This window comes from Nannobrachium achirus, assembly GCF_963921795.1.
Source record: "Nannobrachium achirus genome assembly, chromosome: 2".
Taxonomy (NCBI): Eukaryota; Metazoa; Chordata; class Actinopteri; order Myctophiformes; family Myctophidae; genus Nannobrachium; species Nannobrachium achirus.
The window spans coordinates 24,945,789-24,960,463 of NC_137811.1; the positions used below are offsets into that span (position 1 = coordinate 24,945,789).

General features: G+C 45.1%; 1 protein-coding gene across 1 annotated transcript in view; it reads left to right on the forward strand.

Annotated features, from left to right (window-relative positions):
* The window catches only part of cdk14 (cyclin dependent kinase 14), a gene marked incomplete at its 3' end in the record, with an annotated part of 339,638 nt that overhangs the window by 213,627 nt on the left and 111,336 nt on the right, over window positions 1–14,675 (forward strand). The window contains exon 8 of the mRNA XM_080748107.1: window positions 1,934–2,057. Within this exon, the coding sequence (XP_080604233.1) occupies window positions 1,934–2,057 (124 nt within the window). The remainder of the gene's footprint in view (window positions 1–1,933; window positions 2,058–14,675) is intronic.

Here is a 14,675-nt window from a genome sequence, read left to right on the forward strand (position 1 = left end):
TCAATATCATTTAGCTGAGGACCCCCTGGAACTCCCCAAGGACTGGCGGTCCTCTTTGAGGACCAATGAACAAACTGACAGAACGAGAGGCGCAATTATGTGCCTGCAGCCCGCGCGTAAAAGTAAAAAAAAAAAAGGAATGCAATGGAATGTCTCTGACTTTGAGTATTACATTATATGAATAAGATATTATATATAGGGTGTCTGTCTGTCAAGTTGCACAAGGTCAATTTAGAGCCCTTATAATACACGGATAGAACAGCACTGCCCTAGCCAAATCTGCGCAGCAAAAAAAAGACACTGCCTTGTTGCCAAATGACTGCGCAGAAGAAGAAAAAAGAAGAAAGAACGCTATAGGCTATAACGTTTTTGAACAAGTGATTACAACAAGGGAGAGAGTAGGCTAAAGTAAAAAGTAAGTAGGCTAATAATAATAATAAAAGTGTAGGCTGTGACAGAATAGCCTACACTCTGCGCAGCCTAAAAAAGGGAGGAGCTGGCTTCATATAATCTGATGCAATCCCGTGAGCTCATTCAGACGACAATAATTGTAAAGGATTCCTACCCGATGACCCGACAATATCAAGCTTTTTTGATATTATCGTGAGTGCTCCCGACGAGTCCCGAGGTCATAAAAAAGCTAATTAACATAATCCGATCGTGTCGGGGTACTGTTCAAGCCCAAGACCGATTCCGGGGCCGACCAAACGATTTTCCCGGGGGGTCCTCCCGAAATCTGGTCGGGGATCCTCGGCCCCGAGATCGGCTCAATGTGAACGGGCCTTTAGTCTGTTCTTGAGAGACTACTATGTCAGTGGTTCTCAAACCTTTTCATTTGAAGGACCCCCAAAAGGATATTTATTTGGCCACGGACCCGCATCTCAAAATATTTAGTTCCAAGGACCACCCAGAAACAAAATTTGAGTTTCAAACGTTCGCTTTGAAAATACATATATTCAAAGATTTGCACACATTTTCGTGACTTTTTCAAAAATAGCAGATCTACAAGCTCGCAGCGCGGCACTCGGTGCCGCGCTGTGAGCTTGTATATCTGCTATTTTTCACTGGTTAAAGCATTCAATAATTCTAGGCCTGTAACACACTAGAGATGCAAGGAGCTTGACTATACTGCGTGGGAGGGGCAGGAACATTGTGTGGGAGCTTTCAAGGTCATCTTTGATTGCTAACAGTAATTACTGTGTGACTGCACAAACTATAGGCTACGTGTTGATTAGTTCCTGATTCTCTCTCTGGGCGTCTTGTAGACTTATCGGCAATCTGTGCCTCCTTGCGGCAATCGTACAGCAAGGAGACAATCTTCGATAATGTGATTATATACAGTGCTGTAGACCAAAGGGAATTTAATTTAATTTAATGACTTTTAAGACTTTTTTTGTAATACCTTTGGACTGAATTGACAAATATTACTTAAGAATGTTCACTTTCATGTCCTTGACATGGAAAGGTTTGAGAACCACTGTTCTAGACCACTGCTTCTCAAACTTTTTTGACTCAGGTCACCCCTGTAAAAAACATGTTCATCCACGGAACCACTTGAACCCCAGCATCCCTATGCTATTCCCTATTCACAAAAAATAGCTGATCTACAAGCTCACAGCTTGTAGATCTGCTATTTTTTGGTGAAGAGAGTTGGTGTAGATGGAAAAAAAAATAACTACCGGTAATCAAGTACAATGCAAGGTCTGTTTTATGAAGTGGTTTAACTGAAGTGATATTACGAATTCCAAATGTTATCAAAGTATAACTGCGGCACCCCTGGACTGTGGCACCCACTTTGAGAACCACTGCTCTAGACAGCTACAGTATAGGCCCCTTTGATGCCACAACGCCATGAGAATACGTCCATGATTGATTCCTCTTGATTGAAGATGGTGTTTTTCTCTCTGTGTGTTTCCCCCCGTGCGTCATGCAGCTGTTCCTGTTCCAGCTGCTGAGGGGTCTGTCCTACATCCACCAGAGCTACATCCTGCACCGCGACCTCAAGCCACAGAACCTGCTCATCAGCGACACCGGAGAGCTCAAACTGGCAGACTTTGGTGAGCCGAGAGAGAGAGAGAGAGAGAGAGAGAGAGAGAGAGAGAGAGAGAGAGAGAGAGAGAGAGAGAGAGAGAGAGAGAGAGAGTGGCGTCTGGTAAAACAGTTCTATTTATGTTCGTTCACGGGTGTGTGTTTGTATTCTTAACCACTTAAACCCCGGCGTCCATATTGCGGGGAAGGTTTTCGCAGCGCGCTGTGAGCTTGTTGGTCGGCTGTTTTCAACGAAAGCTCTCCCCACAATAACAGAAAACAGAAGAGACACTAGCATGGAGCCACGAGGGACTCCTGTCAACCATACTGTAAATCAACCATTAAGTGGTTAAATGTCTGCCTGTGTGTGGAACCCTTTGTCTGTCTCTCTCTGTTGATCCTCTGTCTGTCTGTCTGTCTGTCTGTGTGTGTGTGCGTGCGTGCGTGCGTGCGCGCGCGCGCGCGCGTGTGTGTGTGTCTAGTGTTGTCAGTATAAGGGTCTCCTGTAGAGTTCCCATATGGTGCACCTTGGTATAAACATTGCCCACATGGGCAGAATGAGTCCTCCCCACCCCCGTCTGTCTGTCTGTCTGTCTGTCATTCTCTACTCGCCATCCAACCGCCCCTCAAACCCCCCCTGTCTTTCTAAAGCAGGGGTCTTCAACGTTTTCAGGCCAAGGACCCCTTAGTTCAGAGAGAGATGAAGCAGGGACCCCCACAACCTTTTTATAGATTCCATATCTTTTCATTGTTTGACAGCACAATGGATTCATGTCAATTTGTGTTTTCAGATATTTAACCACTTGAACTGTCAATACTTGATAAAGTTGACCTTTCGCTATGTACTTAGTCTGCTCTTTTTCCCCTCTACACCAAACCTCTGCTGCGAGGCGTTGTGAGCTTGTAGATCGGCTATTTATGGCAAAAGTTCTCAGAATAAGGACACTAGGGTTCAAGTGGTTAATATAAAAAAGGAGAAAAAAGTTTAAATGATTTGGAGGACCCCCTATAGTAACTCTGAGGACCCCCTAGTGGTCCCGGACCCCCTGTTGAAGACCCTTGTTCTAAGTGTTGAGAGCCACCGCCATAGGGGGTGAGGTGGAGTCTAAAGATGGGGGTCTTCAGATTTGCGGCGATCTATAATAGTGCAGCAGTTTACAAACTCTGGTTCAGTGCCCCCACTTGAAAACCCTCGAAAGCGTTTGCCACCCACCCATATATCAATATTAATGATATACTATCAATACAATGTTACTGTTCTGCCAATTATTTAGGTGTAGGAATACTGGAATACCCTCGCGGCTCCCCACAGGTTGTAAATCGTCGATACAGTGTGAGGAAAACAATTGCTAGTAACAACACGCTATCTAATGGACAAATGCAAACAGTATAAACTGTATCGTCTCTTATCGGGAGGAAACCTAACAAGTCCAAATAAAACTCAGGCACGTGCACACATAGACATCAAAGGGGCCTTTTATCAGTCTATCAAAAGTGCCCTCTCTAGACCATGAATGCAGTTTTTACTATGGCGAAAGAAATTGATTATGCTTAGTTCAGTGTGGTATCAAGCACCGAAAATAGCCGACCTCCTAGCTCACAATGCCGTTGCACTGCGACGCGCTGTGAGCTTGGAGGTCTGCTATTTTCAATATTTTCAACAAAAGGCCTTTTTTAGAAATTTCAGCCCCTGCCTCTCTAACATTCTCGGCACGTCCCAGATAAAACGGTTGCTTTTCGAGGATTCAAATTCAAAAGCAATAGCGTAAGTGTCAGATCTACACGCTCTTGTGCGACCCTGCGGTACGATCAAGCAGGGCGTTAACCCATTCAGAATGGGTACACATTTTGTGTATCATTACTTTATGCTTTAACTATTGAAAAATAGCAGATATACAAGCTCACAGCGCGGCACCGAGTGCCGCGCTGCGAGCTTGTAGATCTGCTATTTTTGAAAAATCGTGAAAATTAGAATTTTGACCCGATTCTATAAGTGTCTTTTGAATCCTTCTAAGATTTTTTGAAAAACCCATGTTTCTATGTCAGCAATCTGGCCAGCCATCGTCAAAGAAAAGCTCCTTTTCACTTAACTGGAGCTCAGTTAGTCTGTTCTTGAGAGACTACTATGTCAGTGGTTCTCAAACCTTTTCATGTGAAGGACCCCCAAAATGATATTTATTTGGCCACCGTATTTAGAATGCGGAGATAGGAGGTTTCTGCCCGACGGCAGCGATATGTCTGGTCTAATTGGGACGTGCAGACTGGACAGGGGGTGTAACGGGGGCTTCATCAATAATGCACGGTCTGAATTAGTGCAGGAACATTACTGCCAGGCAAATGAGCGTCTGCATGGGGGAGTAATGGACATCATGCTAAATGAGGAAGAATGGAAGTCCCTCTGGTTGTTATCCTGGCTTTGGTTTGGCCCCACCACACCCATCAACAACACCACACACACACACACACACACACACACACACACACACACACACACACACACACACACACACACACACACACACACACACACACGCATGCACACACACACACACACACAAACAGAAACACTTCCACTCGAACACAAACTAAGCCATAATAAGCCGTTGCCTGAGGGAACTAGTTTGGGGGGAACTAGCAAGGTGTGTGAGGCAGCGTGCATGTGCGTGCACATTCACACAGACTCACACCTGCGTGTGCGCGCTCGCATGCGTGTGTATGTGTGAGCGCGCGTTGTTGTTGTGTGCGTTTTGCACGTTGAGTGTGTTGGTCTGGCCTCCCCGCTGATTCCTGTGGCCTTGGTGAAAAGACTGGAATACTAAACACCCTGACAGCTGAGAACCAACCAGGGTATCTGGTTGTTGTTTGTTTGTTTGTTTGTTTGTTTGGGGGGTAAATAATGGAGGCCGGTTAAAGCCTAATTTATGCTCCGGTGGAAAATTGAAAATAGCAGACCTGCAAGACCTTGTAGGTCGGCTATTTTCCATTGCGTGACGGCATCAGGGTGGGAATGTGAAGCTTTAGGACAGTGGTTCTCAACCTCTCGGTCAGGACACCCAGGGGGGTCCCGGTCCCCAAATTAGTTTGGGCGGTCCCCAGGTGATTAACTAAATTAATGCGCAACATTGTTTTCACTCTCAACAGTAAACACTGGGTATCCTGCACATTTCTAAAGTGAAAATTTAAGGACTTTTAAACACCACTAAAAGGACAAATTAAACATTGGCCAAATTGTCAGATATTAGAGTTGCGTTGCGAGGCGTTGTGAGCATGTAGATCTGCTATTTTCACAATAGAACCGTGTTATACAAAATGTAATGCCTCAAATCTTTATGCTCGTCAGGGTGGGGGGGTCCCCAGTTAAAATAAGATTATTTTGGTGGGCCGCTGCCTGAAAAGGTTGAGAGAATAACTGCTTTAGGCAGGAGGAGATGGAGAGAGACAAGGGAGGTGGAGAATGAGGAGGGAGGTGGAGAGTGGAGGTGGAGGTGAGTCAATATGTAGGGAGGCAGCAGAGCACCGTGAGCATCAGGGAAGTCTTTGGGGATGAGAGTAAAAGTGCATATAATTGAAACAGATGTGGGGCTGGGAGGGATGAAGCCATTCTGGACTTGTTCCTTCCAACCCACTTAGGCGCTCTACAGACGGACAGCGGTTGCCGCCGGGGCTCCCGCTTGGATCTGCGAGGACCGCGCCGCGGTGATACACAAACACACTCGCTCTTTGAGTAAACGCTGCGCGGTATTTCACAAAGATGAACACAATCCATCTCTCACCGCCCGCGTACGCATGCACAAACGAGCACGCTCGCGGGGATTTTCACGGGACTGCGCCCGCTCGCCTCGCCGCCTCTAAACTTCGCTGCGCGGACGAAATAGCCGCCCGCCTCTCATTGAAAATGAATTACTAGCAGGCGGTGACCGCGTACCGTGTGCAATCCCCTTTAGAGTGCCAGTTCTCTAACTTTATTTCTCTTGCTGTCAGGGCAGAAACCTTGTATCTCCATTATATTTCAATGTTTTTTCCCACATGAATTTGTGCCCTGTGTGCTATGAACGTGTAGCGAGAAAGTACTGTAGCAAAGACATAACGGTTCTGTAAACTCACTGATCTACTATTTTGGACAGATTTTGAAAATGAAAGTGGCTGTAGTGTGTCTGTGGGTTTTTAATACATATTTATCCTCTTAACAGGTGTGGGCCCGCCGGCGGGCCCGCCGGCCGTTTGTTGACAAACAATCACGTTTAGACAAGCCTCTGTGTTACTTGCATTGCCAAGCTGTATATACCATTTTAAAGCTAAGATTCTTGTGATTCCGAATCCGCAAACCATTTGATTATAGCGCCGAAACTCACGTCGCTAACAACGCAGAAGTCCGACATAAACAAACAAACAAATATTCATAAATCTGCTGCTACTCACGTTTAGAGTTGGATTGTACTCCAACAACATCATATATTTCCACAACAATGATGTTCTTGTGTAGAGGAAGGGTAAACATGATAAAATCCATTGTTTGTACAAAGTCCAAACCACATTTTCTGCCAAGAAACCTCTGTACAACTATAGTCATGGATACAAGCGTGATGTCAGAGTATGACAATCTTTCACGTGTTTTTGCTTCTAACTCCAGTTCAGGTTTTCAGTTTTACAACTGAATACTATTAAAATAGCCTCCAAGCTCCACACAATGATTGACACTTCATTTCACCCAATTGGAGCTTCTAGTCCTGTCTCAGTCGTCTCCCAGTCGCCCAATAGCAACCAATAGTATGTTCTCAGAGGAGGTCCATGACTCCGTTTCCTGGCCCATATATTCAGCCAATGGCAGCAGGTTGTTCTGATGACTGGCACTTCTTATAGCCAATGAAATTCTCCACAAAATGTGTCTACTTTATTTTGGCTGAAGTGAACTACAATACCCAAAAAACCCTGCGTAACAGCACTACTGGCCGTGCGTAAATACGCAGCAGCGGCGCCGAATGTCAGACCAAGAGTGTTAGGGCTGTCAGTAAAATAAATAAATTAAATAATAATAATAATAAATAAATTAAAAAAAAAAATCCAGTCTATTAGCCCTTTTTTGACCTTTTTATATGATATATGCAAATGTCTCCAAATGAAAACGCATAAACATACACTTAGTAAAACATGTGTAAAATATTCATATTCTGTAGTTTTATCATGTCCTTTGAAATTGGGCTAGGTAAGGCTTCAAAATGTGTCCACATTGTGTTTTTCAGCTCCTATATGATAATAACAGTGTTATGCAGGCATCTATTTACTGAAAATATTTAGGCGAGGATTAAAAACCTGCTATTCCAGTAAGTTAAAACTTGCATTACTCAATGTCAGTTGCACACAGAGTGATTATTTATTTCTGGGTAAAACTTCAAAATGTTTCCTTCAAAATGAGACCATGCCCAATGCATTACTCCAAATGGTTTTAAAACTACAATCAATTTTGGGTACGCTGTGTATAGGCGTTTTTTGCAAATTATACAGGATTGTTAACAGGTTATACAAAGTATTAACAACAGCTTGTGACTGAATAGTAACTTCATTGGATCCATTGGAACTTTTATCTTCTTCCATTTCCTGAAAAGTAACGACTTTGGACATACAAGATTTCCACCCGACAGCGACGTTTGGCTAGAAAGACAACAGGAAAGTGCTTAATTGATAGCGATCAGAGAAAAGTGCTTCTTCCAAGACATAAATCCATTAGCATGCAATAGAGTACAGCATTTAGTTCTGACAGGACATCATCTCCATTAGCTTGAAGGTTTTTAAAGTAGGGTGGGTTGGCCAAGGTGGCCAATTGGAAAGAAAAATATACAGTATGTTGTCGCTTTTTTGTGTTTTTACGTAGATTAACGCCCTACTTGATCATACTACAGTTTCACACAAAAGCATCAAATGTAGCAAATCCACAAGCTCAAAGCGAGGGGTGAAGCGACAGATTTCAAGCCTGTAGATCTGCTACTCCTGCCATGTTTTGGACATAATGACGAGACGCTGAATCTGCTCAACTCCCCTGCATCATATAGGAAAGACATTGATTGACGTCTCAAAAAGCTCCAGCATATTGTCACTGTCGGGCAGAAACCTTGTATCTCCAAGTTTAAAATGTGTACGTTTTTTTTCGTAACGTAAAGCCCTGCTTCATCACACAAGACTGTCGCACAAAACTAGTGAAAATAGCTGATCTACAAGCACACATGCCTCTTTGTGCCCTGTTTTTTTTTTTTTTTTTTACAATGCAGGATTTTGACTGTGAATTGGCCTGCAATCCCACTGATCGATTAACCAAATTGTTTTCGTTTTTAAAAACAAGAGATGAAAATGAAAACAGAACGAGGAAGTCGAGGGGGTTTACACACACCCAGTTCTGTCAGGACCACTTTTTTTGTCAAATGTAAACATTTTAATTGCAGATTAAAACGGTAATTCATTTACACTATTCAAGCGTCTATTATGTCTGGCGGTATGGCTGTGACCACCCCCCCAGGGTACACCAGAATGACAATGATCTGATCTGATGAGCGTAACGAGGGGACATTATGGTGTGGAGGAGGGTTTTAGCCAGAGAGGGTGGGGGTGGAGTGAAGGTGGGCATGAGGGTGAGCAGGCATGCCACCGGGCCAGAAAGTGGCATGCCCGCTTCGAGCTGCGCTTCGAGCTTGTGGATGTGCTACTTTTGATTATTTTACTGAGACGCTGTACTGTAGTATTTGATCACAAACGCCAAAAGTTCAAATATAGAGATGAGAGGTTTCTGACAGCTATTGTACGATGTCAGAAAAGTGTGGTATAGGACTGTGGTTCTCAACCTCAAATTCTCAAATTATCATCACGGTGTAATTTGCAAGCCAAACCCCCAAATCAATCCGCCAGTTTTAGTCAACACTGAAGGGGGGGGGGGGTCGCGGCCTGAAAAGGTTGAGAACCAGTGTTATAGGAAGAGGAGAAGGTGGAGGAGGGTGCTATAGGAGGAGAAGGGCAGGGGGTAGCGGAGGTTTTTGGATGCATGTGTCCTCCTGTCAGTCGGCTCACTGTGCCCCCATGCAGCGCTCCTCGTGTCCCTGCTGCTGCATGCACGCTGTGGCCCTGGAGCGGCTCCAGTCCAGAGTCAGCCCTCTGGCCCCTTCTCTGTGCACCTTTTAATGAGCCGCACAAACCACGGCCAAACAAATGAGCCTTGTGACGAGCAAGGACAGGGCTAATTGAAGCCAAATAAGCGTGTGGTCGGTGTGTGCGCGTTTGACGTGTGTGTGTGTTTGTGTGTTGGAGTTGCTGCCTGTAATCACCTCAACGCGCGCGCGCACACACGCACGCACGCAGGCACGGACGCACGCACGCACACACACACACACACACAGAAAGCAATGCCAGGGACTGCCCTTTCCTTCCAGAATCCCAGAGAGCGGGGGTTGTGGTCAGTAACAGCTGCATGTCGGCCACAGAGACAGAGCAGGGCAGCATATGGCCTCCTCTGAGCATCACGTTTTTTTTTCCCAGGGCAAAAAACACAAACCCCGCTGCCAGGGTCGTTATAGGACGGACGCTGTGCACGGCGCACGTATGGCGTACGCGTGTACCGTACAGTATGCATGCATGCAGAATGTCGCACGCTGCGAAGATTAGGGGCCTGTCGTCGAGTTTCAGGAAGGAAATGATTTTGTGGCGTCACGAACGCAGTGGCTGCGTCTGTCTGTGTGTGTGTGTGTGTGTGTGTGTGTGTGTGTGTGTGTGTGTGTGTGTGTGTGTGTGTGTGATTTGAACTAACTCTTAAGCGTATATCAGTGTACACTAGGGCATTAACGAAAAAGTCGAGAAGTCGACTCAGTCGACTTCATTACACAAGTCGACTCCCACCAGAGAAAGTCGAAAGTCGAAGTAAAAAAAATAATATATATATATATACTTTCTATTGTGAAAATAGAAGATCTACGTGCATGTAGATCGGCTATTTTCACAATTTCTGCCTCTATATATTTGACAATTTGGACAATGTTTAATTTGTCATTTTAGAGGTTTTAAAAAGTCCTTAAATTGTCGTGTGTGTGTGTGTGTGTGTGCGTGCGTGCGTGCGTGCGCGCGTGTGCGTGCGTGCTCTCTGTGGAGTGGCATGTTGCAGTCAGTGAGCTGTGGATATCTCACTCAGGGCACTAAGAGAGTGGCGTCTAATCCGCTGCCAGTCAATGGGCCGTGGCACCACGCTGTAGCTCCGCTAATTGTGTTCCATTGTATTGGCTGCTAACCCCCCCTCTCCCACCCACCCCTCTCCCTGGCGGTCTCTGTTCGAGGCTCTGCTGCCATCACTGAGACCCTCGACTCCTTAACCCATTTAGGCCTAGAAATTATTGACTGCTTTAACCAGTGAAAAATAGCAGATATACAAGCTCACAGCGCGGCACCGAGTGCCGCGCTGCGAGCTTGTAGATCTGCTATTTTTGAAAAAAGTCGTGAAAATGCGTGCAGATCTTTGAATATATGTGTTTTCAAAGCGAACGTTTGTGACTCAAATTTTGCTTCTGGGGGGGGTCCCTGGAACTAAATATGTTGAGATGCGGGTCCGTGGCCAAATAAATATCATTTTGGGGGTCCTTCACATGAAAAGGTTTGAGAACCACTGACATGGTAGTCTCTCAAGAACAGACTAACTGAGCTCCATTTAAGTGAAAAGGACCTTTTCTTTGACGATGGCTGGCCAGATTGCTGACATAGAAACATAGGGTTTTTCAAAAAACCTTAGAAGGATTCAAAAGACACTTATAGAATCGGGTCAAAATTCTAATTGTCACGATTTTTCAAAAATAGCAGATCTACAAGCTCGCAGCGCGGCACTCGGTGCCGCATAAAATTAAAGCATAAAATAATGATACACAATAATGTGTACCCGTTCTAAATGGGTAATCAAACCTCCCTTTTAAAATGACTTGGCGAGGAGGAGGAGGAGGGCCCTTGGTTTTGACAGAGATGCAAGATCTTTACATTACTACAGTTATTATTACATACATATATGATTATTACAGTCTTTAACCTTGTTCTGCTGGTCCCAGTCATTTGCAATGGGGGTCCCCAAATTATTTTGGTGTAAGTATCTTGCTGTGAACTCTAGAGGTGAGTGGCCCGAAGGACCGCAGAACTTCTTGTAGGATACAGGCTCTCAGCTAGCTAGCGTAGTAGCGCTAATGTTAGACCCTCTGTCGCTCTGTGGAACTGTGGATTCTAGTTTGGTTAATTCCAGAAGAAAAGCTTGGTTGCTGGTTGGCTATTTCTTCCCAATTCCTCCTAGTTGTCTTGAGACGGGGGAGCAGAGGGACAGGGAGGAGGGGAGGGTCGGAATGCAGCTTGGAGCGACGCGCCACGCTGTGTCTGTATTTCTCCATTCAACACAGAGACGCTCCAGCGTGTGGCTGTGTAGACTTATGCTTCGACGCATCGTGGTGCAATTTGTGCTGTTTGTGCTGTCTTTTTTTTTTGCGGGAACCGATGCTAGGAACCGATAGGCAGTACCGAAATTACATATATTCTTTGGGTACCCAGGAATAACTTAAATGTGCAACATTGTTTTCTCACTCAACAGTAAACAAACCAACATAAAGTTTAAGTGTATCTGCACATTTCCAAAGTGACAATTTAAGGACTTTTAACTCATTTAATGCCACCCTTTCACCACTAGAGGGGGCCCAGTGTGCCACAGACAATCCCATAGAGATATGCTGGTATATGCAGAAGCCCTGCAGCCATGACTTGCCTAAACACTTTCCTTTGTGCATGTACAGGAAGAGGATGAAGTTAGCTTGAAGTTAGCTATTGGCTACCAAGCATTTTAAAAGCCTTATTTTCGTCAACTTAGCCATGATTAAACCTTGCACACCTCATGCATGGGAAAAAAACAGAGAAGAATGAGCTCTAAAAAATCCAATGCAATCCTGGATTGCATTGTTGTGGGTTTGTGCAGTTTGTTCACAGCTTTCAAACAAAAAAATCCGATTGGAAATCCGTTCAGGCATTCTAGAGATAATAGCCATTATGTTTTACACTGTTGTGAGCTTGGAGGTCTGCTACCTGAGTTGTATGGGGGTTGTATGGGGGTTAAACATGCAAAATCGCGATTGAAATCATGTTCACTAGTTTTGATGGGGTCCACAAAAAAAAAATTCAAAAAAAAAATTTCAAAAAAAAAATTTTTTTTTTTTTTTGAATCACGTGTATATACGTGATTGGCACTGTGGGATGCGCTAATATATCACGTGTATACACGTGATTGGCACAGAATGAGTTAATACCTATAAAATGACAAATTAAACATTGGCCAAATTGTCAACTATTAGAGGCTGAAATTGTGAAAATAGCAGATCTACATGCTCACACCACCTCGCGATCTGCTTTTTCACAACAGAACCGTGTTGTAAAAAATGTTATGATTATTTTTGGGGTCGTGGCCTGAAAAGGTTGAGAACCACTGATTTAGGGGGCGGGTTAGGTAGCTGAATGGGTAGAGACTGAGATGCCACCAACCTTGGAAACAGAAGGTCCGATCGGATTCCCCCATGCTTAATAACCCCCTATAACCCCTGACTGCTGTTATACTGCTCCCACCAAGCGTTGATCACAACCATCTGAGCACTGTGAGCACTGCAGCCATTAGTTGGGCAAAGCAGTCTGAAAACAGAATTTCTCCTCATGGGAGATGACTAAAGGGATTTGCTCACAGGCGCGATTTTCAACCATTGCTTTTTTTTTTTTTTTTTGTTTGTTTGCTGCATGATTAAAACGCATTGGATTTGGTGTGCAAGGCTGCGCGGTATCCACACTGCGGATCCGAAAAGGAGTCATAAAAGGAATCAATGAGTTTTTTACTGCATGCGACAAGACGCACAAATCGAAACTGGGTTAGATCGGGAAATAAACGCACTGCCGCAGCCACCTGCCGCATGGCAAATTCGTAGCGGGTGTGCATGAGGTCATAGAGAATCATTGTTTTCTTTTACAAAATGAAATTGTGTCTGTGTGCAAAGCCCTTTACTGGTAGGTCTTCCCCTCCTATTTGTTCACATATCGTCGCTGTCGGGTAGAAACCTCTTATCTCCACTCCATATTTTAACTTTCTGTGTTTTTTCGTACATGAACGGCATACTAACTTGATCATACCACAGTGTCGCACAAACGCATCAAAAGTAGCAGATCCATAAGCTCGAATCGCAAACACGTTTTGAGCTTGTAGATCTGCTACTTTTTGAATTTGAATCCTGAAAAGTAACTGTTTCGGACATTACCGGGTTTCCACCCCGACGGAGACGAGTTGTACTTTCTCTGATTTGAACTAACTCTTAAGCGTATATCAGTGTACTGTACACCCATTTAATCCTGCTATAATCCAGCCGGGAGATCCATGCCTCCTCTCAATTGAGTGTGTTGACGTTCGAGACACTTTTCGCGATGCAGTTTAACAGCAGTGCGTGCCAGACATAGTTCCGGCGGCGGATCCTCTATAGAAGTTACGGCAGACGTATTTCATTCTCGCTAGGCAGCGCTGCACGCTATAACAGCTGGCGGAGGATAATTATGTTCTCTCTGCGTGTGTGTGTGTGTGTGTGTGTGTGTGTGTGTGTGTGTGTGTGTGTGTGTGTGTGTGTGTGTGTGTGTGTGTGTGTGTGTGTGTGTGTGTGTGTGTGTGTGTGTGTGTGTGTGTGTGTGTGTGTGTGTGTGTGTGTTGAAGAGAAGCAAAGCGCTCTGACAACGGAGCTGCAGGAATGTGCTCGGAACGTGGCAGGCATGCGACGATCTGAGCGGGACGCTGTCTGTCTGTTTGCTCCCATGGGTGCTGTTACACCCAACAGAACAGGCTCGCCTCGGCCCAGTATTTGCTTGTGCGCGCACACGCGCGCGTGTTCGTGTGTATTTGCGTGTCAATCGTGGCGTGTGCATATTTACAGGTTGCAGATGGTCTTTTTGAAGTCCCTGATAAGAGGCCGAGTGGTGGTGTGTGTGTGTGTGTGTGTGTGTGTGTGTGTGTGTGTGTGTGTGTGTGTGTGTGTGTGTGTGTGTGTGTGTGTGTGTGTGTGTGTGTGTGTGTGTGTGTGTGTGTGTGTGTGTGTGTGTGTGTGTGTGTGTGTGTGTGTGTGGGTGTCTCCAGCCTCTCCTGAGACGAATCCAAAATAGACCGTTGGTTGGAACACACAAGCATTTGAGAGCGTTGCTGTGTGCATGTGTGTTGCTGTGTGCATGTGCGTTGTTGTGTGCATGTGTGTGTTGCTGTGTGCATGTGTGTTGCTGTGTGCATGTGTGTTGCTGTGTGCATGTGTGTTGCTGTGTGCATGTGTGTTGCTGTGCACAGAGCAGGTAATGACTCCGACTGGGATTGTGTTCTAAAATGCAGATCTCATTACAGTCCACTTTGTTTGGTGAAATGGACTGGGATGGTAGCAGGTGGTGGTGGGACGCACGCACGCGCACACACACACACACACACACACACACACACACACACACACACACACACACACACACACACACACACACACACACACACACACACACACGCACACCCTAACAGAAAATAGCTCTTACGCCTAACTGAATTTACCCCTAATCAGTTTTTAGCCCTAACTGAATAAGCTCACCAAACACCACACTGT